We start from the raw sequence: 26,945 nt of genomic DNA, 5'->3' as shown, positions 1-26,945 counted from the left end.
AGACTTTTGTTATAATAGAAATACACAACCAAATGTGTAGAGTATCTATCTAATATCTCAAAATTGGCTAGATTACAAGTAAAACATACTGGATTATTATTCTTTATTACAGAAATGAAGCACAAAACTGTAGAAAATCCTAAACACAAAACTGCTGCGAGTCAATAAGCAACAATAATGCAACCAATACAAATATTAATTATTGCAGTAATAGCACAATAATACTAGAAAGATAATGTTTTATATACTAACAAAATAGGTACAAAATCGAAAAATACAAACACTGCCATATACACAATATTATAATCTAGATATTCTTTGAAATCTTTCATATATAGATATATTTATATAAAGTTTCTTGATAAAATTAAGAGCACTATAATCGATACAGAATATCTGAAGAAGAATATAGACAAGGGTGATTTCTATTTTGTTAGACCATGTCTTTGGAGTACCCATTGTAGTACATTGTACAACATTGTTTTCGGTTTGACTTGGAATCCAAATTCCATTTTTGGGCAGATCCACCTTTTCTGAATAAATATAAAGTCGTTAAGCCACAACCCGTTCAGGATATGTTTAGGCTTTGGCAGGTCAAAACACAACCCTTCATCATGACAGGAGTGTTTTTTTTGTTTTCAATTAAATAATGTATTTGATTGTTAGATGTGTAACATAAATACCTCAAGCCATGTGTGCTGCCAGTTCTACTGACCTCTCTCTCTCTCTTGTGTTGGTAAGATTAGGGTTTTATGGAGGTGGCAGAGAAAAGTAATTTCCGGGGAATCAGAATACAATCAAATAATACTTTTCAATTATGAGTCAAACAGAGATTGAGAAAGATTGTTTCCTCTACCTTCCACTTTTGTCTTTCGTAAATTTGAATTGCCCGAGTCAATATTTTGATCTGAAACCTAACTTGTTCTTCTACATGATCGAAATCGAGAAAATGTTTAAGGCCTCAAAAACATTGTAAGAATATAATTTAACAGGAACTAGGACTCTTAGTTTTGCTAAGGTCTATCAAGAATCTTCGTAATTGCTCAGAAGTCTAAATAAATAAATAATATCTGAAGTTTCATTAATAATGGGCCATGACAGTACTGTAGTGAAGAATATGTGGGGAATTATAATTTAATGAACTATGGCTATATATTGTGATCCTCAAACCTTTGACTATTTCGGAAATAGTCTGCATGAACCTTGGTTAATTCAAAGCGTTAACATAATTCCATGGCTCGTAAACCTTATCGATGCATGTGCCATCAATTGGTATTTCTCAACGAATAGACGATATGATGCATTTAGAATAAGTGAAAGATGAAATTACCCATCATTCATACCATCCAATTCTGCAGCTCCCCACCGATCTAAAAACAATATAATACATCTTGGAAATGTGTACATGTCCTTGGGTTCACACTCCTTATGTGTGACAGACGGACAGTGATTAGTAACAAAGTGCATACTTATTACATGTTTGCTGAGGCCACCATGAGAAATACATCTACAGACCCAATAGATCTATACAAAAGCACTAGCCTAATCTTATGTTTTACTTATGCCAACAAAAAAAACATTTGAGAAAAACAAAGCACCAGAAGTTAACCAGTGAAGAAAATGCTAAATGAGCAAACTAGTTTAAAGTAACAATATGCAAACCATCCAACCATCTCATTTAGTGAGATCTAAAATAGCGTTTCATTGCACACATTACCCATTACACCTCTAATGACCACTTGAATACATGACATGGAGGCAAGCGAGTAGGCTATACATTCAAAGTCTTCCTTTCTTAAGCTGACGCGTGTAAGCAGAGGTGTGTTACATCAATATTAGGTAGCGTCTGTCTGGGGGTAGGGGGGGCCGGGTAAAAGTGCACTCTCTTTGTGAGGCCTACAGATGGCCGTGACTCTGCTCGTGGCTCCAGAGACTGAACGCTGTCTTGAATGTCCTGTGACAGAGTTTACACATATACTGCCTTTTAAATGTCAGGGCGGAGAGAGTGGGCGCATGGTAGAACAGAGTGTCAGGATCCTGAGTGCCAGACGACTGCTCCACGCTGTTGGATCTCGACAGAGGGCTGGGACTGCCTTGTTGTCTTTCCATTTCCGGATTCTTGCCCTTGCATTCTGACGAGCTGCCCGGCTCCGGGCTGCTGGGCGCTTCCGCGATCGCTGCGGCTACAGGCACGGTCTGGGCTGGCTTGGCCGCAACGGCCGCTGGGCCAGGATGCTCAGAGGTTGTTTGAGGCGTCAGGGGCGGCGACGGGGAGGGCGATGACGGGCGTCTGTCGACCTCTTTGGCCCCGGCGTCATCTCCGGTGGACATGTGGGACTGGAAGTGGCTCCAAAGGCGAAAGTTTGTCCTGAAGGCTTTGTTGCAGAGGTGACAGATGAAGGGCTTGATGTGACACAGCAGCTCCTGGTGGCGCTCCAGGTCTTTGTGAGAGCTGAAAAGGTTGCCGCATTTCTCGCACGGCCAGACGCCCGCTTCCTCCGTGGCGCCAATGTTGTCGTCATCGGCGTCCATGATTTCCCGTTCGCACACCGCCTCCTCCATGGGCTCCTCCTTGACGACCAGCTTGCCGTGGGGTCCCATGCTCAGGTCCTCGGGCACGTAGGACGAAGAGTCCTCCGAGTCATAGACGGGCGGGCCCGACGAGTGGCGGCCGTAGTCCACGTCCTCTCCCGAACTGCCCGTCGGCATGTGGTCGTGGCCGTACTGGCCGTGTCCCAGCACGTCGGGCCCCTCTTCGTCCTCGTCCCCCTCTGCGTCCTGCGGCTTGAGGTTCAGCTGATCCTTCACCGTCATCATGTTCTGATTGTGGACCTCCACCTGGTGGCGCCATATGCTGAAGGACGACTTGAAGGTGCGCATGCACTCCAGACAGGTCAGCTTCTTGTACTTGCAGTGAGCCTCGTGCTCCTTCTTGACAGCCGTGCTGGAGAAGCGCAGGCCGCAGTATGGGCACACGGTGGCGTGGCGGCAGCCTCGCTCGTGGTCGCCCTGCTCCGAAAGGGACGACAGCTTGACGTTGCAGAGTCTACAGGCGTACACGTTGGCGGGCAGGTGGTCCGCCTTCTCTGGGACGGGGGCGTCCTGTTCCTGATAAAGGTCCCGGTTGCTCGATGCGTTCCCCTCGTCATTTTCGTCGGGGTGGGTCCTCAGATGCTGTTTGTACTGCGACTGGAACAGAAACACTTTCCCACAATAGGGACAGGTGAATTTGGTCCTCGGCCGGTTTTTGGTCAGTTTAGGAGACTGTAGGCTTTGTTTATTCCTCTTGAGCTTCCAAAGCAGCGCTTTCTTTATTTCCCTCTCTCGCACCATGTCAATCAGTCTCTTCTGGAACTTCTCGTCGAGCATGGAGGAGCTGGAGGACGAGGCTGGGTTCTGCACCACTCCGTGCTGGGTTTGGCAGTGCGTCCACACCTTAAAGTTTGTGTGGAAGCGCTTATGGCAGATTTCGCATGCATACGGCTTCTCGGGGTTGTGATACATGTTGACGTGGCGATGCAGCCCGGCTTTGGATCTGAACACTTTCAAACAGTTCCAGCATTTGAAGAGCTTACCCTGACGTGGCTCACTAACATTATCATTGACTACATCATTGTCATTACGGTCTAGGCTGGGATTCGAAGGTGCCATCCCCTCTGCCATGATGTCATCGGCCACGGCGATGTTTTCAGAGGGATAATGTTCATTCAACCCTCGGGTCTTTTTGAAGGGATATCTCCTGTTGTCTGCCCTCCCCTTTCTCTTCCCAAAGTTATCAAAGCCCGTCCTCGGCCCCTGTTCGATATTTGGTTGGAAATGTTTTAGGTTTACCGGCAACGTGTCTCCGATGGTGATCCGAATAATCTCCAGGGGGTCCCCCAGAGGGCTGCCGGGCTCGGCCTTCACGCAGACCCCTTCGTCTACCTGAGTGGCGTGTTCGTCATACACGCTGGGGTACTTTGTCCTGAGAACGAGCGGGGACGAAGATGTTTTGGAACTGCCGTTGAGGACGGACGTATCCGTCCCCGTCGCCTTCGACACCAATTTGACGACGGACTGTTCGCGGCCATGCAGCTCAAGCGTCGGTGAGAACACTGGAACGGGGCTGTCCATGGACAACGATCGACGCAGGAGGCTTTTGATGAGTGGCCCGCTTCGGTCGATGGTCTGGCTGTGTTCACCCGGCTGACCTTGATAAGCACTTCGGCCGTGGTAAACGGGATCCTCGTCTTTAATGCCCATCTCGCAGCCGGGCTGGGACCTAATATGCTGGACTTCCACGTCGCTGAAAGACACAGAGGATGTGAGCTGTGGCCTGATCATGGTGGACAGCGACGGGTTGCCTTTCAGTATGGAACTGTATGGAAAGACGGCCTTGCGCTCGGCATCGTCACTTGTTCCTGTTGCCTTTGAATTGACAGGTTGAGGATTATGATGCGTGGGAGGCTGAGGCGCTTCTTGCTGAGAGGATCTGGGCAATGGCGGCCTCTGTGTGGCTTTCCGGTCACTGCGAGTCCGACACACAATGACGCTCCTTGTCTGACTGTCGGTCTCATCCTCCTCTGAGAAGGAAAGCCTCTTTCTGGAGACACAATAGGACACGTGAGGCCTTGTGGACGCGATGTTGGTCAGGAAGGGGATTCCTAAGCTGTAGCCCAGCTCCTGTATGGCTGCCAGGCTTCCCTTGTCCACAAAGAGCGAGGAGGAATACATGTAGTTCAGCACTATCTCAAAGGCATCCGCTTCACAGAAATCCAGGTGGACCACCTTCGGCGCATCCGCTTCCGTCCGTGTGAACAGAGACTGGAAATACTCACTGCTGGCTGCCAGGACACTCCGGTGGGCCTGGTACCTCTGGTCCCCCACCACCAGCACCGTGTCACACATCTGGCCGCTCAGGCGCTGCTCGTTGAGCACCCCCAACACAGAAGGCCCGTGGAAGGGGTTGTTGTAATGCACTAGGGTCTCCATTGTCTCCTGGACGCAAAGCAAAACAATAGGATCTTAATGCAGGAATAATAAATCTGTAATACCCAACAGAAAACTACGTAAATAACCATCCACACATGTAAAATAGTGACAACACAAAATATCATGTACATTTGGATGAAAGTAAAAAAAAAATATATATATATATATATATTGCGAAGGTGGCCATTAATGCATCTAGAAATCATCTTACTCGAACACAATGACTAATTTAAAGGATTTCATCTTTGCAATCATTACCAAATTGTTGTTAACCCCCCTTAAAGTTTCATGACTTTCATATTTAATTTATTATAATACTAATACATTATTTGTTTTGTTATTAAGAGCATATAACAATACATCCTTTTAAAAAGCTATTCTTTAAGTAAACAAAACAGTTATGTTTCTATTTTAACTTTACAGCTCGGTTTTCAGCCTCGGGAACGTGTACCAACATAACGTGTTTTAAAGCATGACAGTCAAAAATGTATGGTCTCTCCTCTGTCAAATATGCATTAATGGGATTTTATTTAAATTGACCAATCGAAACATGACCACAAATCCCGATTTATCAAGGTGCTATTATTACCCACTGAATGACAATAGTTTTAATAACAAACAAAACCTCCTATCCTGGATACGCAGCTTGTTTATGCATGTTGAGAACAGCGCACCTAACAACACATGCGCAGAAGGGTTCGGTTCTACAGGCATTACATCATGATTGTGTTGAAGATATTAGGCATACAACTAGCAAACAGACAGTGATAAAATGTGCCTTCATTGTGTGAAAACATAAATGAGTTGCCGGTTATTTCGTCCGTGTAAGTAACTGTCCCTGATATAGAAACGGAGACATTATCGCCCGTTACATTATTGTGGAGGAGCGCCTATGAGACGTGGCCGAATTCTTGATGCTATTTCACTTCATTCAAGTAATGGCGCGTCGGCTATTAAACATGTGGGCAACATAGGTAGATCACCGATTGTATCTTAACACACAATACACTCGGACACAACGAAGGCTTAAAGTGTTTCTGTCAAACAATGTTTTACATGAGAAAAAAAGTTGTATCAGAAATGCTTTCCAATGAACGCTAATCCCCAAATAAAAAACAGCATTCCAAGCTGTGAGATAGCAGGCATGGACTATATTCACTCCGAGCATGGATCAGCGCTGTCGCAGGCTATACTGGGAACAGGGCAGTAGCTGGTGAGGTTTAGATCACCAGAATCTCTCATCGAGTTACGTCAGGAAAACGTTTCTAACAACAACTATGCCAGAACTATGTATAGATAGCTAATTATCTCGCTCATGTAAGTTTTGGCTGCCTTAACTTACCCTCTTGGACTACTTCTGTTCCCACTGAGCATTAAAGCCAAGACTATGGATAGAATTCTGTAGAAAACGCGTTGGTCGTGATTCCATCCATCTTGAATTTGACGTCATCCCACTCCAGGGATGAGGTCATCGCAAAGAACGCTCGTCACGTGCGCCTTTCTTTGATAGGCTGTCTAAACACTAAGGGCGTGACCAACAACAGAATGTTTCGAGAAATGTTAAAGAAACAATGATGCGCGTCAATAACACTCTATTTAGCATTAATTAGAAGTACAACTAAATATATATTCATATTTAGAGATCTTTGCGCATTTTGCTGCATATTTTTCTTCCCCTATAAGTGACTTAGCCTAGTAATTGAAAAAAGTTTCACTTTGTTCATTAGGGAATTGTGTACTGCCTGCAAGTGTCAATAAGCAACATAATGCAACCAATACTAATTCAAATATTAATTATTGCCGTTTTAGCACATACTAGAAAGATAATGTTTTATATACTAACAAAATAGGGATAAAATCGAAAAATACAAACACTGCCATATACACAATATTAGAATCTAGTTAATTCTTTGAAAAAAAAAAAGCCCTGTCGCCCCTCTGTTTTCATCTAGTGCATGCAATGTGCAGGAGATCCATACTAGATGATCAAAGGGACCTGGGAGCTGAGTGGCCGTGGATGAGCTCTGTGATATATACTGTATATTAAAAATATTCTTTGCTGGATGGGCAACCAGTGGAGGGAAGCAAGGATGGGGGTTATATGATCCCGCTGTCAGGATCCAGTCAGCAACCTTGCTGCAGAGTTCTGGACCAGCTGAAGGCGAGAGAGGAGTGATTGAGGGAGTCCTAGGTAAAGGAAGTTGCAGTAATCCAGCCGTGATGTAATGAAGGCGTGAAATACTTTTTCCAGATTGTGAATTGATAAATGGGGTTTCATTTTAGCAATGACTGAGCTGGTAAAAACTGCTCTTGACTACAGCAGCAATTTGCTTGTCAAAGTAGAAATTCGAATCGTAGATGACACCCAGGTTTCCGTTGTGGGGTTCACGTGGATTTCAGGTGGATTTGCAGCATGCCACTTTTGCTCGAGTTGAAATATTTAAACTTTGCCGTGACCTTCGCGTGATGACAGCCAATCAGCGTTCAACAGCGTGGCCACTGAGTGACGTGCGTAACGTAACAGCCAATCAGTTTTCAACCGGCCAACCGTTCCCTGTAGTGCAGTCCGGGGTGAACCGCAGCATGGAGGAGAAAGTGATTGTTGCCGTTTGCGACTCCCCGAGCTCTGTATAGAATAGTATATAATATAATATAATATAATATAATTGTATTGTATATATAATATCACGGCCAAAAGCTCTGTGCGCCTCCGGATGGCCGTAGCGCGGAGAGCGCTACGGGAGGGTTTAGCAGGGTTTGTTTACCTACGTTACTATGGTTACCAGTATTGTGTGTTCCAACGGTTTATTAGGTATCTAAATCGCTGTCTAATCAATGCTTCATTCACTGCCTCCTCCGTGGTCATTACAATATTATGAATGGACTGTGTGGAGAAAGTCAATGCTGTTACTGTAGTCAATAAAGTCTACAAATTCAACCCCCGACTGGTTGAAGGTTTTCGGGTGGCTAGTTTATGATGCTAAGATAAGAACATGAAAAAGTTTTTTACATTTTCTAAGGAAGCCCCATTGGCAATGGCAGGATCCTGTTTATAACGGGAAACCCTAATCTGAAATACGATGCTGTGGTGAAACACATCGAGTTCACTAGGCATTCTCGCTGTCCCGATTTCTATTTAAAACGCACCAAGCCCAATAACCCTGGGACGTTGGAAGCCGAAATTGGTGCTGTTTTGTGTAGCGTAAATGTAATCTTGTCTAATTATTTGTCTTAATTTTGCTTTAGTAAATTGGTGCTGTTGGTGTGTGCAATTTCTGCATGCTAATAAATGTTCTAAACAAAAACCTATTGCCCCCATTTTCTTCCCTGTGCTCCTAATTTTTTTTTAACTTAGGGGCACGAGTGCTCCTGAAAAAAAAAAGTTAGTGTAGAGCCCTGTGTGGGACTTAAAATGTTATTCTCCAAAATGAACTATGGCTATATATTATGATCCTCAAACCTTTGAATATTATTTTAGAAAGAATTCTTTCTGCATGAACCTTGATTAATTCAAAGCTTTAACACACTTCCATGACTGGTACACCTTATCAATGCATGTGCCATCAATTGGTATCAACAAAAAAAAAACATGATGCCTTTAGAAAAAGTGAAAGATGAAATCACCCATCATTCATACCATCATATTCTGCAGCTCCCGACCATTATAAAAACAATAGAATGCATGTCATGAATTGTGGATATGGCCTGGTGTTCAAACTCCTTATGTGTGACAGACGGACAGTGATTAGTAGGGATGTCCCGATCCTGATCCTCGGATCGGGCCCGATACTGGGTTTTTAAGGTAAATCGGGATCGGCCGATCTCATTCCATTTCATGGCCGATACATATTTATCTATCCATATTTTATTTTATAGATATATGTGGAAATTGCGTTGAATGAGAGATACAATTTCGCACGTTGAGCACACAGTTGTGTGACTCGTTTATTGAGTTAGAGAAAACACGAAGTGGAAACGTGCTGCAAGTAAACAAATCCCGCATCGGGCTCCGAGTCAAGAGACGCTCGTAACCCTAAGGGACAGCGATCCCTGAACCACCAAGACGGTAAACGACATGCCTTCCACTTCCACAGTGGAAAGAACAACACATAACAAAATGCTGTAGGTGAATTATGACACACACACACACACACACACACACACACACACGGGCTGGGCGATAAACCGATTTTATCGATTAATTCGAGTGTGTAGCTCACGTCGACTTGTTCAAATGAAAATCGGTTCTCTTCAACATCCGCAAACGCTTCCCTCTCAGCTCCCGTAGTTTGGAATGGGCTCAGCTCTCCCCCCGCACAGAGCGCGCATTTACCAAAGTGATACACAAACATGGCAGCGAGTTTGACAAGTTGTATAGCCTACCACAATTTATTCATGTATGTATAATCTATTTTGAGGTAAACATAATTCATTTGAAATATATCTGTGTGGTTTAATAATTCGTCGATCTGTTGGTAATGCCTCGGCTCGGGGCTCCAGTAGGGGGATCGCACTCCTCTTCCTCATTAAATACAGACGAGTGAAGGAAAGAGCTGCGTGCGTGTGTGTTTTTCCTCATTCTTCTCCCGTTACTATTCCCTTTCTTAAGGTAATTATTACCGTTTGCAAAACACTGTATATTTATGACCAGTGTTGAAAGTTTGAATGTTATGTTGGCACTTTATCAGAAGTCCTCTTATCATTAGAAATATTTTATTTTATATATTTTACATTTTATGTTATAGGTTACACTGTTTACAATGGCAGGGCCTGCCATAATGCTTTTTTATGTAAATCGATTTAAATCGGAAATCGGATTTTTTATGAAAAAAATCGGGGATTTTTATTTTAGGACCCACCCCCCCCCCCAAGGGAAATATCGGTATCAGATCGGGAGCAACATGAAAATATCGGAATCGGATCGGGTGCTAAAAAATGAGTTCGGGACATTGATTAGTAACAAAGTGCTTGCTGAGGCCACCATGAGAAATACATCTACAGACCCAATAGATATATACAAAAGCACTAGCCTGCGTTTTACTTATTCCAACTAATTAAAAGCATTTGAAAAAACAAAGAACCAGAAGTGAAGAAAATGCTAAATGAGCAAACTAGTTAAAACAATATGCAAACCATCCAACCATCTCATCTAGTGAGATCTAAAATAGCGTTTCATTGCACACATTACCCATTACACCTCTAATGACCACTTGAATACATGACATGGAGGCAAGCGAGTAGTTTATACAATCAGAGTCTTCCTTTCTTAAACTGACGCGTGTAACGTTGAGATGTGTTACCTAAATTTAAGGTAGCGTCTGTCTGGGGGTAGGGGGGGCCGGGTAAAAGTGCACTCTCTTTGTGAGGCCTACAGATGGCCGTGACTCTGCTCGTGGCTCCAGAGACTGAACGCTGTCTTGAATGTCCTGTGACAGAGTTTACACATATACTGCCTTTTAAATGTCAGGGCGGAGAGAGTGGGCGCATGGTAGAACAGAGTGTCAGGATCCTGAGTGCCAGACGACTGCTCCACGCTGTTGGATCTCGACCGAGGGCTGGGACTGCCTTGTGGCCTTTCCGCGATCACTACGGCTACAGGCACAGTCTGGGCTGGCTTGGCTGCAACAGCCGGTGGGCCAGGATGCTCAGAGGTTGGTTGAGATATCAGGGGCGGCGACGGGGAAGGCGATGGCGTGCGTCTATCGACTTCTTTGGCCCCGGCGTCCTCTCCGGTAGACATGTGGGACTGGAAGTGACTCCAAAGGCAAAAGTTTGTCCTGAAGGCTTTGTTGCAGAGGCGACAGATGTTTTCAGTGGGATAATGTTCATCAACCCTCTGGACTTTTTGAAGGGACATCTCCTGTTGTCTGCCCTCCCCTTTCTCTTTCCAAAGTTATCAAAGCCCGCCCGGGGCCCCTGTTCGATATTTGGTTGGAAACGTTTTAGGTTTACTGGCAACGTGTCTCCGATGGTGATCCGAAGAACCTCCAGGGGGTCCCCCAGAGGGCTGCTGGCCTCGGCCTTCACGCAGACCTCATCGTCTACCTGAGTGGCATGTTCATCGTACCCGCCAGGGTACATCGTCCTGAGAACGAGCGGTGACGGCGATGTGTCGGAAATACTGTTGTGGACGGACGTATCCGTCCCCGTCAATGTCTGATTTGACGACGTACTGATCGCAGCCGTGCAGCTCCAGCGTCGGTGAGAACACTGGAACGGTGCTGTCCATGGACAACGATCGACACAGGAGGCTTTCAATGAACGGCCCGCTTCGGTCGATGGTCTGGCTGTGTACACCCGGCTGACCGTGATAAGCACCTCGGCCGTGGTAAACGGGATCCTCGTCTTTAATGCCCATCTCGCAGCCGGGCTGGGACCTAATATACTGGACTTGCATGTCGCTGAAAGACACAGAGAATGAGAGCTGCGGCCTGATCATGGTGGACACTGACAGTGAACTGTTGCCCTTCAATGTGGAACTGTATGGAAAGACGGGCTTGCGCTCGGCATCGTCACTTGTTCCTGTTGCCTTTGAATTGACAGGTTGAGGATTGTGATGCGTGGGAGGCTGAGGCGCTTCTTGCTGAGTGGATCTGGGCGTCATCACAATGACGCTCCTTGTCTGACTGTCGGTCTCATCCTCCTCTGATAAGGAAAGCCTCTTTCTGGAGACACAATAGGACACATGAGGCAGGAAGGGGATTCCTAAGCTGTAGCCCAGCTCCTGTATGGCTGCCAGGCTGCCCTTGTCCACCAAGAGCGAGGAGGAACATGTAGTTCAGCACTTCCTCAAAGGCATCCGCTTCACAGATATCCAGGTGGACCACCTTCGGGGCATCCGCTTCCGTCCGTGTGAACAGAGACTGGAAATACTCACTGCTGGCTGCCAGGACACTCCGGTGGGCCTGGTACCTCTGGTCCCCCACCACCAGCACGTGTCACACATCTGGCCGCTCAGGCGCTGCTCGTTGAGCACCCCCAACACAGAAGGCCCGTGGAGGAGGTTGTTGTAATGCACTAGGGTAGCCATCATCTCCTGCTCGAAAACAAACCCACAGCAAGACCGTGCAATGCATAAATGGTGATCGGAGTAAAGTAGCAATGTAATCAAGTGTGCAAGAGCATTTTAAATCGATATATTCGATCTACTTTCTACTTTCAGAATCGCTTGTGGGCAAGACCAATAGGGGCCGTTTCTCAGTGAAATATCGCAAGAAAGCTGGGAGATGTACAATTTACGACTAGCATGTACCGGTGTTGTGTCGAGATCTGTTTCCCCGTCGAGATGTGTTTCCCCTAGTCCCAGATAATGACTGTCAGGATGCGTTCCCCCTGTTCTAAATTGTCAAATTGAATGATATCAGCCTGAAAATCACAGCACTTATCTGTTGTGGGGAAATAAGTCAGCAGTATGAATTTGAAAGATGTGTGAGCCTCCTTTCCTATGGAACAGGGGGCCTTTTCGGGTAATTTCGGACGGGGGCGGGGACTAGGGGAAACACCGGCGTACATTCCTCTCGGAATGATCGTAATTCCGAGAGGAATTACGATATTTCCCCACTTGCAACTCGGAAGGCTGGTGTCCGAGGCATCTTGAACACACCTTACTGTACGTCCACACCAGGAGCGACCAAAGCGTCAAAGACGCTCTGGTCGCTCACAAAGTTTCGCTGCGAATTTTTCTGTTCGCTTTGGTCGCTCAAGTCGCTCATGACGTACAATTCAATTATGCAGACGCATTTAAAGGAGCCATGCGTTTAGTAGGCCCTACAGACAGCCATATCAAATAGTGAACTCTCCCATACACCTTGGCCATATTGCCGAGACGGTTTTGCTTGTTCGATAAAGTGCTTCGACAACAAGTAGGACAGTGATTCCCCCCAATATAAAAAAAATCCTAAAATGTAGGCTAATTACAACCGAGAACAAAAAACCCTGCGTGCTGTAGTAGTTAAAATATGTTTCACTGATCTGGATCTGCAAATCATGATCTGCACTCATTCGTCGCATTCAAAACAAATAGACACTGGGACACATGGCTAATTTGCATACGTGCACAGGTCTGGTTGGCTCCGCAAGGCAAATAATGGAACAAATCTATCTATCTATCTATCAACGCGTGTCTAGTTTTCATGTGATGTATTGTGTGTATTATCCAGTCAGACTTGTTCTGTGTGGTATTGTAGGCTACTGTCCTGTGTGGGACGAACCACCTAAATGGATTCCCGACGATTTGTGTCGTTTGGTATTAATAAAGACTTGACTATCTATCTATCTAGACTATTTAATTAAAAAATATTCACCTCAGGCTCCGTGAATAGTGGGGAATAGAGGGATAAAAGACAAGAGATATATCCCTTGTCATTTATCCCTCGTCTTGTCGATTAGTTTGTTTATGTGACGATTTCAAATACTTTTTTGGTTTTGTTTAAAGCATGCTACACGCGATTGGTTGGTAATGCCGCTTTTCCACTGCATGGTACCAGCTCGACACGACTCGACACGACTCGACTCAGCTCGCATTTTTTGCGTTTCCACCGCGGTACCATGGTATCTGGTACCTGAAGTGGCTGCTTTTTCTAGTACCTACTCGCTCTAGGTTCCAAGCGAGCTGAGCCGATGCTAAAAGGTGACGTCGGCAGACGGCCGGCGACTGATTGGCCAGAGAGTGTGACGAAGTCACGAGAGCGACATGGCAACCATGCTGGTAACATCCATAGCAGCGCCGCAGCCAACATGTTCCACTTCTCCAACTTCTTCAACATGCCAGCTAATAATAGTAATGCGATCGATGTCCTCCATTGTTGTTATGTGGGTTCTGTCCATGTGTGGGTTGCGTATGTGTTGTTTGCGTCGCGTACACAAATACGTCACGGCCCTTTCGCGCAGCCGACCCCGCCCACGTCCAGGAGGTACTATTTGCGGTGGAAAAGCACCCGTGCTGCTACCGTGTCGAGTCGTGTCGTGTCGAGTCGTGTCGAGTCGAGCTACATGTGCGGTGGAAAAGCGGCATTAGATTGGTGGCATGTAGAGCAAATTATAATGATTCCCGCTTAAATACGAACGTTCTAGATGTAGCCTATAAATACTCCCGCTTATCATCACTTGATATCCAAACCACTATGGCGTTTCGATCTCTGAACTGAAAAAGGGTGGGTTCGTACAACACCGGGTGCCCAGTTACAGCCGCGATTAATACTTCAGCCGACATTTTGTTCAGTGAGTGAATAAAGGTAGGTAGGAACCAAAGTGCCTGCCGATGTTCCCTGGGATCCACGCAAGCGAAGAGCGTCTACATTCCGATTGGCTGTCAGTGTTTGGTCGCTGAAGCGAATAATAGTCATTTGCATAAAGTTAAAAAGTTTTCAACTTCTTTTTGACGCTCTGGTCGCTCAACTTTGGCCGCTGGTAGCGTTGGTCGCTTTGGTCGCTCTTGCCCATAGAAAGTGAATGACTTCCGGCGATTTGGTCGCTCAATTCGCTTCTGGTGTGGACGGACAGTTAGGCATACAACTAGCAAACAGACAGTGCTAAAACGTGCATTCATCGAGTGAAAACATCACTGATTTGTCAGTTATTTCGTCCGTGTAAGCAATAGTCCCTGATATAGAAACGGAGACATTATCGCCAGTTACATTTTTGTGGCGGAGCGCCTATGAGACGTGGCCGAATTCTTGATGCTATTTCACTTTATTCAAGTAATGGCGCGTCGGCTATGAAACATGTAGGCAACACAGGTCTAGATCATCGATTGTATCTTAAAAGGCAATACACCGGGACACAACGAAGGCTTAAAGTGTTTCTGCCAAACAATGTTTGACATGAGAAAAAAAGTTGTATCAGAAATGCTTTCCAATGAACGCTAATCCCCAAATAAAAAACAGCATTCAAAGCTGTGAGATAGCAGGCATGGACTATATTCACTCCGAGCATGGATAAGCGCATTCGCAGGCTATACTGGGAATAGGGCAGTAGCTGGTGGTTATCACCAGAATCTCATCGAGTTACGTCAGGAAAACATTTCTAACAACAACTATGCAAGAACTATGTATAGATAACTAATTAACTCGCTCAAGTAAGTTGTGGCTGCCTTAACTTACCCTTTTGGACTATTTCTGTTCCCACTGAGCATTAAAGCCAAGACTATGGATAGAATTCTGTAGAAAACGCGTTGGTCGTGATTCCATCTGTTGTTTTGATCAATAAAGTATCCGAATGGTAAAGTTAGAATCTTCTTTATTGATGACCATGGTCTAACAGAGATCCATGCACATCGAGTTCCGTGTAATCGCAACCAAATCACGGGCAGTTAATCCCGCGAGACCCACTCATAGTACGGTAACACTTTAGGGTCAAACCGTTAAACAGTACAGCTATATACATCCCCCTTCTTTAGCTGTGGCTAATGAACATGGGAAACATAAAAACACACTTCTGCACTAACAGCCGTTTTATAAGTGAAGTGTAAACATGATCTGGTTCACTTAACTTTAACTGAGTGCCCCACAACTATATGCATTGTCAACAGAATAATACATTATGCAAAAGTCAAATAACAAAGCATTATTTCTGACATTATGGATTCAATAAACTTCAGCAGTTAGCTCTGTTCATGTATTTTCCTTTTGGCCTAGAAGCTCTGCCGGACCTAGTGAAATACATAGAATTGGCAACTTGAACTGGGTTTTTGACCGGCGGTACGACACGTTGCTCGGATCCCACGCCTTGCTGGGATACACTGATGGGAGACTTTTCTGGATTTCGTTGTCTGTGACTCTGTTCTGCTGGTGTCTGTTCAGTTCCTTCAGTCCTTTGTGTTTTGTCCATGTCGGGGTCAAGTGTGTAACCTGTTGTGTTAAATTCATCAGTGTCTGTGGTGCTGTTTGGAGGCTGTGGATGTGGCGTCGGTATTCCTTCCCTTCAGAATCCACAACATATGATCGTGGCTCATCACACCTCCGCTTCACCACTCCAACTTTATCATGTCCCCTTTGTGTTTGGAGTCTCACCACCTGGTCTGGTTCCAGAGGGCGTAGTAGTTTGCTGCTCTTGTCGTAATAGTGTTTTTGTGTCCGGCGCTTCTTTGTTATTTGTGCTTTGATGCTGGACGGGGTACTTGCAGCTGGTTTTAGAAATTGTTTGCAGATGGGCAGAATGGTCCGAGGGCGACGGGACTACAGCCTTTGTGCAGGTGAGCCCAAGATGTCTCGGGGCATGTTTCGTGTTCCAAGCAGATTCAGGTAGAAGTCTGTCCCGTCCCTCTCTGAGGTCTCTAACAGATTCTTTGCACTCCTTACGGCCCTGTCACTGAGTCCATTGGACTGAGGACACTCTGGACTGCTCGTCACATGCTGGAAATCTCAAGATCGGGCGAAGTCATGGAAGGCCTGGCTGGTATACTGTGTTCCATTATGAGTACAGCTTCTGTGGTATGCCGTGGACTGAGAATTGACGCTTTTGCTTATTGATGACAGTCAATGATGACAGGCTGCTGAGCCGGTCAATTTCAAACCAGCCAAAATATGAATCAACAAGCACCATGTAATGGTGATTCTTCCATTCAAACATGTCTGTGGTGACAAGATACCAGGGCAGGTCTGGGACTGTGTGCCGTTTTAGCGGCTCTTTTTGCTGGTGAGGCCTCAGGCTGTTACAGATGCCGCATGCCATAACGACTGAATGTCCTCATTTAAAGATGGCCAGAAAACACTTTCCCTTGCACTTCTCTTGGTGGATTCAACTCCTGGGTGACCCATGTGTAGCACTTTCAGGTATTCCGAATGCAGGGCAGTAGGCACGACCACTCTGTTTCCTTTCATGATGACCCTGTCTTCAACGGTGAGTTCATCACGGAAACTGAAGAATGGTCTCACCTCTGTAGGTACGCTGCATGGACGTCTTGGCCAGCCCCGTTGAATGAAACAGGTGAGTTTCTGCAGCACCGTGTCTTCAGCAGTGTATTGACGGAGTTCTTCAAGACGCCGTGGGGATATTAGTTGAACTGTCATCATCTCAAACTCTGGCCGTTCTGCCCTCTTGGGGCTGGCGTTGCACCTCGGTGCACGGGAAAGGTTGTCAGCTTTGTAGATGTGCTTTCCTTTTTTGTAGGTGAGGGTCAGGTCGAACTTTTGCAACTGTAGCATCATGCGTTGCAGGCGGGCTGGGAAGGTGTGAAATGGCTTGTTGTGAATGGTGACCAAGGGCTGGTGGTCAGTCTCAATCACAACCGGCTTGCTGTAGATGTAGTCATAGAATTTGTAGCAGGCAAAGACCACTGCTAGAAGTTCCTTTTCAATTTGCGCGTATCTCTTTTCCGTCTTGGTCAGTGTGCGAGACGTGTATGCCACGGGATTCTCCTCTTGGAGGCAGGCAGCCCCTAAACCAATATGTGATGCACCGCAGGTGTGTGTCACTGGTTGCCTCACATCATAGTAATGGAGTACAGGTGGCCTGCTGATGCAGGTCTTGAGCCTGTCATTCTGTTGATGTTCCGTCCAATTCCACACCACTTCCAACCAAATCACGTGAAGTTAATCCCGCAAGACCGAATCATAGTACGGACCGTAACACTTTAGTGTCAAATCGTTAAACAATACAGCTATCTACACCATTCATCTTGTATTTGACGTCCTCCAACTCCAGGGATGAGGTCATCGCAAAGAACGCTCGTATGGTGCGCCCTGCTTTGATAGACTGTCGAAACACTATGGCGTGGCCGGCTCAATAATACTCTATTTAGCATTTAGCATTAATTAGAAACCTACAACTAAATATATATTCATATTTAGAGCTCTTTTTTACATTTTGCTGCATATTCTCCTACCCCAATTAGGTTAATCGACTTAGCCTAGTAATTGAAAAAAATAAAATGTTCACTTTGTTTATTAGGGAATTGTTTTGTTAATCTAACCATCTGATTGCACTTTCCAAGGAAACTGCCCACGTTTCCTATCATCTATGTCACATGCCCCCTTACGTGTGACATTGCTCTTGGAGAGATACCCTATAACCTATAGCCTATAATAACCAATAGCCTATGATAAGAAAATATATTTCCTAATGAAATTATTTATTTACAAGAAGTATATTGTCTTATAGCTAATTCAGATTTGTTTTTGTACACATTGTACATTAAATTATATATTTATTCTTTATATGTAACCATTACGCCCCACCTCCCTCCCTCCGTACCTCCCTCAGCTCAATTACATAATCAGCTTGATACACCTGGCTGACTGTTTGACTGAAGCAAAACTAATTGAACCCATTTTCACACCATGAAAGAAGAAGAATAAGCATAACCAGCCACGGCTGAAATGCTGTCGAGCAAATTAGTACATCATATATAATTATTCTTATCTCAAAAGGCTGTTATTAGTATTATTAAGGAAAAAGGTTGCTTCAATGTCGGTTGAAAACCCAACATTTCCGATTTTTTTTCGATTACTTTATATTTTTCCCACCTCCCCTTTACTTGACAATTAACTGTCTACACATGCTGAGAGTTTACAGTGCTGCCATGGTGACCGCGGTGGGTATCAATTCACGGGGGACCGGGACTCGAAAACATGTTGACTCATGCTGACACTTCCATTATTAATGTCTAATTAACGTCAAATAATAACTTGGTTTCAACTATTGAAAACCTTCTCTTGTCACAAAAAGAAATTCATGGATTTCCTAACCCATGCTGTCTAACGAAAACTCCATGTTACATGCAAGGATGTCAAAAGAACCCAAATGTTCAAAACCAGCTTGAACTCGACTAAACCCGGCCATGTCAGAATTTGAAGTATAACATATTTTGTCATAAACTGCTTACTTGCAGCATGTCAGAGCTAACAATGTCGCATGGACAACTCCCCGTGGGCCATTAGCCCGCTGTGCTGCTGTGGTAATTGTGGTTCACCTGGGGGCCTTCGAATCAGCTAGGGGAGGGGTGGGAGTGGGATCAGAGAGGACTTGAGAAGGTGAATACGCCCTGAATCATTCTCCACCATCTTAGTGAGGAATACGCAGGTAGGATGTGGTGGCTGAATACATAGTGGGGGAATGGGTCTTTATCAGAAAATGAGCTGGATACACTCTATGTGGATTGCTGGGGCCCTTGTGGCCCTCGCGAGGGGACACCACACTATGATGGAAGGTAGGCCTCTGTTGAGATTGCTTATGTTGATGTTGTTGAGAAATTTTTTGTATAGTATGTGGGAGATTTGTATTCGGACAATGCTTTGTCTTAGTCACAAGTTTTACTCGATGATGAAAATTGCAGATTTGTGGCTACGTATGGGTAAGTATGGATCACGCTATAGGCCTACTTACAGAGCGTCAGAGATAAAAACAAACCATGAACCTTCCGAATGTATTTTAGAATGTAAAACTTAAGGGTACATTAATTGACCATTAATTAACATTAGTTAATGCAGTAGTAATAATCGCTTTATAGCATGATTAGTAAATGGGTTAGAGTAAGGGCTAGTCGGTTAGGCAGTTAGGGTTAAACCTAATGCTATAAAATAATGTATGAATAAATACAGAAGTTATCATGAACCCCATCACCTTACATAATGTGAACACCATGAGTAAACATAAATACTATAAGAATACTATAAGTAAACTAATTACTAGACCATAAGTGGTTGTTAATTAACTGTTGATGAACTGTTAATGTGTGATTCATGTAACCTTAGTGTCAGTTGAGACCTTTTGGAATTCAACAACTTAACATCTGTTTCCATGAGAAACTGAACAACGAAACACCTTCTCTTTGCTTTTCTGTAATTGTAGGAAAAGACTTATCGAATACAGGGTACCATCTCTGCACCTTCAATGAGACCAGGAAAGAGAGTAGGTTGGTATATCATGCGGTCCCTTACATCGTGCAAAGACACTGCGGGGGCTGGCTGCCATGGCGGATGTGTAACGTCACTCTTTACAAGATGACCTCGTGGCCGGAGTACAAAGAGGTCGTCCGAGAGGTCACCAGATGCTGCCATGGTTTCGTACACATGGGTCACTACTGTGTGCTGCGTGAGTCGTTGTCTGTTAGCATTGACGCTACTAAAACCACTTTCCTCTTGACATTTCATATTTACTGTCGGCCTATGTGGTAGACCCTTTTATCCAAAGTGACTTGAGGTGAATTCAGAGACATGAAATGTTTACGTGCTCGTGGTTGCCTATTAGGTACCATATACATATGGTACCTCAGTACATTTTAATATTTCTTCACACCTTTACAATGTCAAAGAGTAGTAGACAACACAGCATAATCCTGAAGTTCCAGCCAGGCTCATGATTAAAACCCCTACTACATAGTAGATGATGACCTATTGTATTCATTTTTAAATAGTGGGCTAGGGTTATTTACCTTCATATCCACAGGCTATCAATAAAAATCCTTGATCAAGATGTCTCACCCTACCTGCCTTAATAACATGCATCTCAAATCGCCTTGGATTAAAGGGTCTGCTAAATAAATAAATAAATACCCAGTAAATACTACTTATAACTAATAATGTCATATATTTCTTTGGAGCCATCTGCTAACAAGACTTCAGTGTATATGTATATACATAAAGGTCTTATAGTGAGTTATATCTCGTCATTCAGCACTCAACAGAACCAGGGAGTTCACTACCAAGCCGGGATTCTGCCCGACCGCAGCTGAAAAGTCACATGACGGCTGCCAAACCTGTGTTTGGGACATCGACTGCCCAGGTTGGCAGAAATGCTGCCAAACGTTGAATCGTTCCCGATGTGTCGACCCTGCCAGTAAGTAGTTATTCAGTGATAATTCGTTTTTTAACATGGTTCTTATCTTGTAATCTTCTTTTGTTGGAGGCCCAATCACTTGTTTTCTTGTTTGAGTGATGTGTAATCCTTTTCAGTGTTTACACATTACGTAGCCAACGGAGGATGGAGGCTCAATGTGACGGTGACAGTGAAGACGGATTACGATGTCATGATGGCCTTGGATAAAGGACTTCTTAACCACACACAATTGTTGCACACCATGGTATGGTAGTAATGAATGCAGAAAATGGGATTCAGTAGTTTAAAGAATGTCCTTATATTTTGATGCATTTCATAATTTGGAATTTTTCGAAGGAAGCGACCTACTACGAAAGTATACTTTATGTCATTGATTCTCTGAATCTTTTTCTTCAATTGAACTCATTGCAATTTCCTCCATCTGTGTTGTGCATGTCTGTACCCCTGCTAGGTGAGCGGGGCGCTGAACTCCTCAGATATTTCGGTCCAGTATCTCAGCTCGTGTCCAGCGGTTCCTTACAGGACAGCTACGTCTCTGATAATTGGCCGTGATGCCAAACTCTCCCTGGACGTCACCACGGCCAAATTGCATAAACTCCTCAGGGACATATCAGAGGTGTCCTCTGTAACAGTGGAAGGTAAGGATAATCTCATGGTCAGAAAGATTACCATGAAGAACTAAAAGCACTCTCTTGTCTCTCGGAGATGGCCACTGGTGCAATAAGTGAATGCAGGTATACTATATACCAAGCTAAAATGTCATATATTTATTCAAGACACAAAATAAAATGTAACCTCTATGGGCCAGGAGGAATCTCATCATTGAGCAGACTTGTTCTGGAAAGTATGTGGATCATGAATCATCCCACATACTTGTTAGCAATCGGCCTCCATTCTAGCGTGCGCCTTTACAGCAAAATACAAAAGCAGAGATAAATATGCAGACATCATCCACCTTCAGAAAGTAAACAGTGTAAGCTGTTCCAGTCATATGTATCCTACTTTGACACAGTTACATGCTTAATGATTGTGAGTGTCTAACAGTCTGTCAGCTGTTTGGTTGCTCCTGTGTGTGGAGGTTTGTGATTCATGATGTTCTCCAGAACTCAGTGTTCAGGATGTGTGAGTCAGTAAACCGCCACAGTTTCCCTCCCCCGATACTTATTTTTGACGGTCATCTGTGGGTCGCTTCCTGCATCGCTGGAAAAGCTATCACCACTACACACACCCACTCACACACATGAATCGAACAAGAATTTGAATCCATTTTGTTAGAAATATAATATTTAAATGGTACAATCTAAGTGTGCAAGTAATTAACTGTATGCAACTGTGACCCCTCAATCGGAAAAACAATGTGTCTAAGGCACCATCAGTGATTCCTTACAATAAGGACACAAAGAGACTTCAATCCAAACCACCATACCACCATTTAAACAACAGCTTTAATTATCATCAATCAATTCATATTTTGGGAACTATTTCAAGGTAATGCCACATGGGTAATACAGTGGTGTAATCTTAAATATCTTAAATATACCTAAATATTCACCACAATATTTGATGCAAAATTGCTTTTAGTGAATTCAACATATACCCAAAGTGCACACCCAGCCTTTCAGTTCAGTAGACCTTATTATTCCGCACGACTATACTGCTACAGCATATACCTGTGCCTCATAAACCTACTCATTACTGCACAAGCACACAATGTGTCTTCATTTGTCAACACAGACGTGGATGAGTGTGCGCACACTGCTCTCCGTAATTGCTCCCCTCACGCCGAGTGTAACAACACCGCGGCCTCCTACCACTGCTCCTGTCGCCACGGCTACACAGACGTTCTTCCCCAAAATGCTGGTGCATCGTGTGAAGGTGTGTTGGCGAGGAGCAGCTCTCTCTGTGAATGGGCGGACATGATATATTGTATGTGTGTGTGTTCGTGTGTCGGTGTGTCCGTTCGCGATACAGTGAGAGGATGAGACTATTAATAGTTGTGTCAGAGTGACTCAGAGATCATTTCTGTCTCAGCAGCGGGGTATTGTAGCGAGGATAGGGATACATAAACTCCAATATCAAACAGTGTATAGATATACAGTGCATGATATGTACCTTAGACAGGGACATAAGTGCATTCCCTATTTCCTCTGAGCACTACAACCTTTTTTTTTTTACATTGGGCATTGAATGTGTTTGCATTTGACCTACAGAGGACGACCTTGACATCGCCCATCTTTTTGATTTCCAGTTTACCAGACCCCCAGCAATGCAACCCCCTGTATCAATGGACAAACTGGATCCACAAGCCAAAGCCCCTCTGCCACTCCTGGACCCACCGTGGACCCACCCTGGTGGTCGGCTTCAGCACCGACCACCCTGCAGACAAACGCCACTTCTAACACAAGCACCCCACCGCCTGAGGAGATGTCCACATGTGGTATGAAGTACACATCACCCGTCTCCTGTAAATGTTGAGAAAGGAAACAGGAATGTGTAACTACAAGTCATTTTACCAGAACCGTTGTTTAACTTGAATTGTACTTTGTCATATTCTTCTTCTTCTTCTTCTTCTTCTTCTTCTTCTTCTTCTTCTTCTTCTTCTTCTTCTTCTTCTTCTCACAACCACCAACCAGCTCCTCCCAAACTCACCCAACTGTCTTCATCCCACATCACGGGAACATCCTTCTGCCTGTCCTGGTCTGGCCTGACACAGAGCAACCAGACAAGCTATTTAGTTGATCTGAGAGAGGGGTCAGAGTTCATCATTCACCTGGTGACCAATGAGACCAAGGTAAACATGACAGATCTGGATCCTGGGGTGCTCTACAGTGTCACCATCACCCCCTATGCATGTGATGCCCAAGGGGAGAGTCAACTATTGAATGTGAAGATGGGTAAGTCAATTACGGGCTGATTGCTCTATAACAGGTATTCCCAACCTGTTTACACTCAAGGCCCCCTTCCCAGTGTCAAAAGTGTTTCAGGCCTGTAGCCGAAGACTGCAATACTATATTCCCGAAGCTAACCATGGCTCAATTCTATGATGCATTTTATCAGAGAAATTATGTATGCGGTAGCCTTTGGGCCCACTAGGTAGTTGTATCGCACATGTGTACGATGCAACTCGCACACTCTTAAGGTATTTTTTTACAATAGATTAGTTTTGGATAACATTGTGACCATTGTGCATATTTATACGTAATAATACAATTACTTTTCTTCAGCTGCTCAGAACCTTAAGGCCACTGCAAAAGTGACAAATGTGAACTTCACTGATGACTTCCTAAACTCAAGCAGTCAGGCTTACTTCAATTTCTCTAAGAGTATTAAAGAAGAGGTATGTTGGTCCCTCATTACCATCTCCATAGCCACATAGTTTAGAGTTACACAGGCATGATTACAAAACATACTATTCTTCTTCTTTTTTTCTGTAATGACTTGCCATTATTAACCTGTGCTGTGTCCTTACCTATTCCGTCCACCTAACCACCATCCATCCATCTGTCCCTCCCTTTTTACCGACAGATATACAAGTCTCTCTCTTCAGAGCTCAAAGAACTGGTTGACTCTGGGAAGGTGAGAATCGAGATCACCAGCCTGTCACAGGGCAGCGTGGTTGTCGACTTCTCCATCGTCTACGACGCGAGCGTCACCGAGCTCAACGTGTCCTCTGCAGTGTTGGGCTCCCTGTTAAACAGCACCAGATACAGTGTGGACGAACACAGCACAAGTGTATCTGGTATGTATCTCTCACTGCATGGTCCAGGAGAGGATAGTTGGGCTGTTTTGACTCCCCAGACAAATACAAGGTTTTATGTTCAAAGCCCAACGTCCGCAGACTCCATCTAGGCATCCTTGAGCAAGATAAAGTGCATTTCAAATGTCATTTTATTTTGTCATTCCTATAGATGTTGATGAATGTGCTTCGGGGCTGAACGACTGTTCCCAAAATGCCACATGCAATAACACCTGGGGCGCTTACACATGTGTTTGCAATGATGGCTTCGAAGATATGGACTCTGATTGGCCAGGACGAGTCTGTGGAGGTATATGGTCCGGAAGACCCTATGTTCATTGGTAGAATTGTAGAGAAATAACATAATAATAAGAAAAGTGTCTCGATGTTTGTTGGATGTTCTCTAATGCTCACTATTTCACCTTGTTCTCTCTGTAGATACCACTACCTCTTCCTTAGCCCCGTCCACCACTGTACCTGCCACTACCTCTTCCTTAGCCCAACCCTCCACTGTACCTGCCACTACCCCTTCCTTAGCCCAACCCACCACTGTACCTGCCACTACCTCTTCCTTAGCCCCGTCCACCACTGTACCTGCCACTACCCCTTCCTTAGCCCAACCCTCCACTGTACCTGCCACTACCCCTTCCTTAGCCCAACCAACCACTGTACTTCCTACTGCCACTTCTTTAGCCCTGCCCACCACTGTACCTGCCACTACCTCTTCCTTAGCCCCGTCCACCACTGTACCTGCCACTACCTCTTCCTTAGCCCAACCCACCACTGTACCTGCCACTACCTCTACCTTAGCCCAACCCACCACTGTACCTGCCAGTACCTCTACCTTAGCCCAACCCACCACTGTACCTGCCACTACCTCTTCCTCAGCCCAACCCAACACTGTACCTGCCACTACCCCTTCCTTAGCCCAACCCACCACTGTACCTGCCACTACCTCTACCTTAGCCCAACCCACCACTGTACCTGCCACTACCTCTACCTTAGCCCAACCCACCACTGTACCTGCCACTACCTCTACCTTAGCCCAACCCACCACTGTACCTGCCACTACCTCTACCTTAGCCCAACCCACCACTGTACCTGCCAGTATCTCTACCTTAGCCCAACCCACCACTGTACCTGCCAGTACCTCTACCTTAGCCCAACCCACCACTGTACCTGCCACTACCTCTTCCTCAGCCCAACCCAACACTGTACCTGCCACTACCCCTTCCTTAGCCCAACCCACCACTGTACCTGCCACTACCTCTACCTTAGCCCAACCCACCACTGTACCTGCCACTACCTCTACCTTAGCCCAACCCACCACTGTACCTGCCAGTACCTCTACCTTAGCCCAACCCAACACTGTACCTGCCACTACCTCTACCTTAGCCCAACCCACCACTGTACCTGCCACTACCCCTTCCTTAGCCCAACCCACCACTGTACCTGCCACTACCCCTTCCTTAGCCCAACCCACCACTGTACCTGCCACTACCTCTACCTTAGCCCAACCCACCACTCAACCTGCCACTACCTCTTCCTTAGCCCAACCGACCACTATACTTCCTACTGCCACTTCCATAGCCCTGCCCAGCACTGTACCTGTCACTACCTCTTCATTAGCCCCGCCCACCACTGAACCTGCCACTTCCTCTTCATTAGCCCCGCCCATCACTGTACCCATTAACTACACATTCATGGGCATTCCCAACATTAATAAAGGGCTTCCATCCATCTCGGTGGAATGCAGCCCAAAGGCCATCATGGTGACGGTAGCCAAGGATTTTCTGCAGACCAAACAAATCAGTTTGCCGTCACTCCACCTCGGTCAGGTGTCCAACCTCCCACTCGACCTCAACGATACCCACGTGCGCCTGACCGCGGCATGGAACGACACCAACCGGTTCAGCGTCAGTGTGGTTTAACTTTTTTAAGCAATCTCAATATTGCCTTACTCAATGAACAGCTTCTTATGTTGCTGAGAGTGCACTTTGTTGTATCCTTTTTGAAAAAATATACAATGAAAATTATTCAAAATGTGGGTTTTTTATGTAGAACGACTCCTACCTCACAGCCAAGGTGACCCTATTCAACAGCCCGGAGCCATTGCTGAACGGCACCAAGGGCATCGTGCACACACTGGAGGTGCCCATCCTCTGCGCCTACAGGAAGAGCGTCTTCATCTCCGCAAACTTTGGTGACATGGGGTAGAGTCTCAATATAGACAAATCGAATAGCACTGTTGTTGTTTTTTATTCTTTGTGGAGCTGTTTATCTGTAGGGGTAACTTGGTGTGCTGCAAACGTTGAACTTTCTACTATTTCCAGATACAACATGAACATAGACCCTATATCGGCCTCGGGCTCCTTCAAAGTGATCATTCAGTTGCTGAACGGCACATCTGCCCTGCCGCACAACTACACTTTGTCCCCTGACGAGGAGGTGGTGGTGAAGGTCT

At 45.2% G+C, this 26,945-nt stretch overlaps 3 protein-coding genes across 3 annotated transcripts in view; 1 reads left to right on the top strand and 2 right to left on the bottom strand.

Annotated features, from left to right (window-relative positions):
- Positions 1-88: 88 nt before the first annotated feature.
- LOC132461838 (zinc finger and BTB domain-containing protein 21-like) lies at positions 89-6,771 on the bottom strand. Its single transcript, XM_060057283.1, has 2 exons — positions 6,314-6,771; positions 89-4,977 (listed from the first exon to the last, which is right to left on the bottom strand). The coding sequence occupies exon 2, from the start codon at positions 4,969-4,971 to the stop codon at positions 1,897-1,899; it is 3,075 nt and encodes a 1,024-aa protein (XP_059913266.1). The 5' UTR covers positions 4,972-4,977; positions 6,314-6,771; the 3' UTR covers positions 89-1,896.
- Positions 6,772-9,859: 3,088 nt separating this feature from the next.
- LOC132461836 (zinc finger and BTB domain-containing protein 21-like) lies at positions 9,860-12,438 on the bottom strand. The gene is given in 4 exon segments (XM_060057280.1): positions 9,860-11,131; positions 11,133-11,741; positions 11,743-11,908; positions 11,911-12,438. Coding segments are annotated over 4 exon segments (1,365 nt in total). The 5' UTR covers positions 12,005-12,438; the 3' UTR covers positions 9,860-10,635.
- A 6,509-nt stretch (positions 12,439-18,947) lies between these two features.
- umodl1 (uromodulin-like 1) overlaps positions 18,948-26,945 on the top strand; it is a 9,491-nt gene continuing 1,493 nt past the window's right edge. Inside the window, exons 1-16 of the mRNA XM_060056489.1 lie at positions 18,948-19,117; positions 19,759-20,001; positions 20,584-20,745; positions 20,862-20,989; positions 21,197-21,383; positions 22,480-22,620; positions 22,994-23,182; positions 23,379-23,639; positions 23,970-24,082; positions 24,271-24,484; positions 24,654-24,791; positions 24,920-25,383; positions 25,590-25,617; positions 25,682-26,397; positions 26,543-26,694; positions 26,815-26,945. The exon at positions 26,815-26,945 is cut by the window's right edge and continues 106 nt beyond it. Of these exons, the coding sequence (XP_059912472.1) occupies positions 19,024-19,117; positions 19,759-20,001; positions 20,584-20,745; positions 20,862-20,989; positions 21,197-21,383; positions 22,480-22,620; positions 22,994-23,182; positions 23,379-23,639; positions 23,970-24,082; positions 24,271-24,484; positions 24,654-24,791; positions 24,920-25,383; positions 25,590-25,617; positions 25,682-26,397; positions 26,543-26,694; positions 26,815-26,945 (3,361 nt within the window). The 5' untranslated portion in view covers positions 18,948-19,023. The remainder of the gene's footprint in view (positions 19,118-19,758; positions 20,002-20,583; positions 20,746-20,861; positions 20,990-21,196; positions 21,384-22,479; positions 22,621-22,993; positions 23,183-23,378; positions 23,640-23,969; positions 24,083-24,270; positions 24,485-24,653; positions 24,792-24,919; positions 25,384-25,589; positions 25,618-25,681; positions 26,398-26,542; positions 26,695-26,814) is intronic.

This window comes from Gadus macrocephalus, chromosome 7, assembly GCF_031168955.1.
Source record: "Gadus macrocephalus chromosome 7, ASM3116895v1".
In the NCBI taxonomy this organism is placed as follows: domain Eukaryota; kingdom Metazoa; phylum Chordata; class Actinopteri; order Gadiformes; family Gadidae; genus Gadus; species Gadus macrocephalus.
This window is presented reverse-complemented; position numbering and strand designations above follow the sequence as displayed.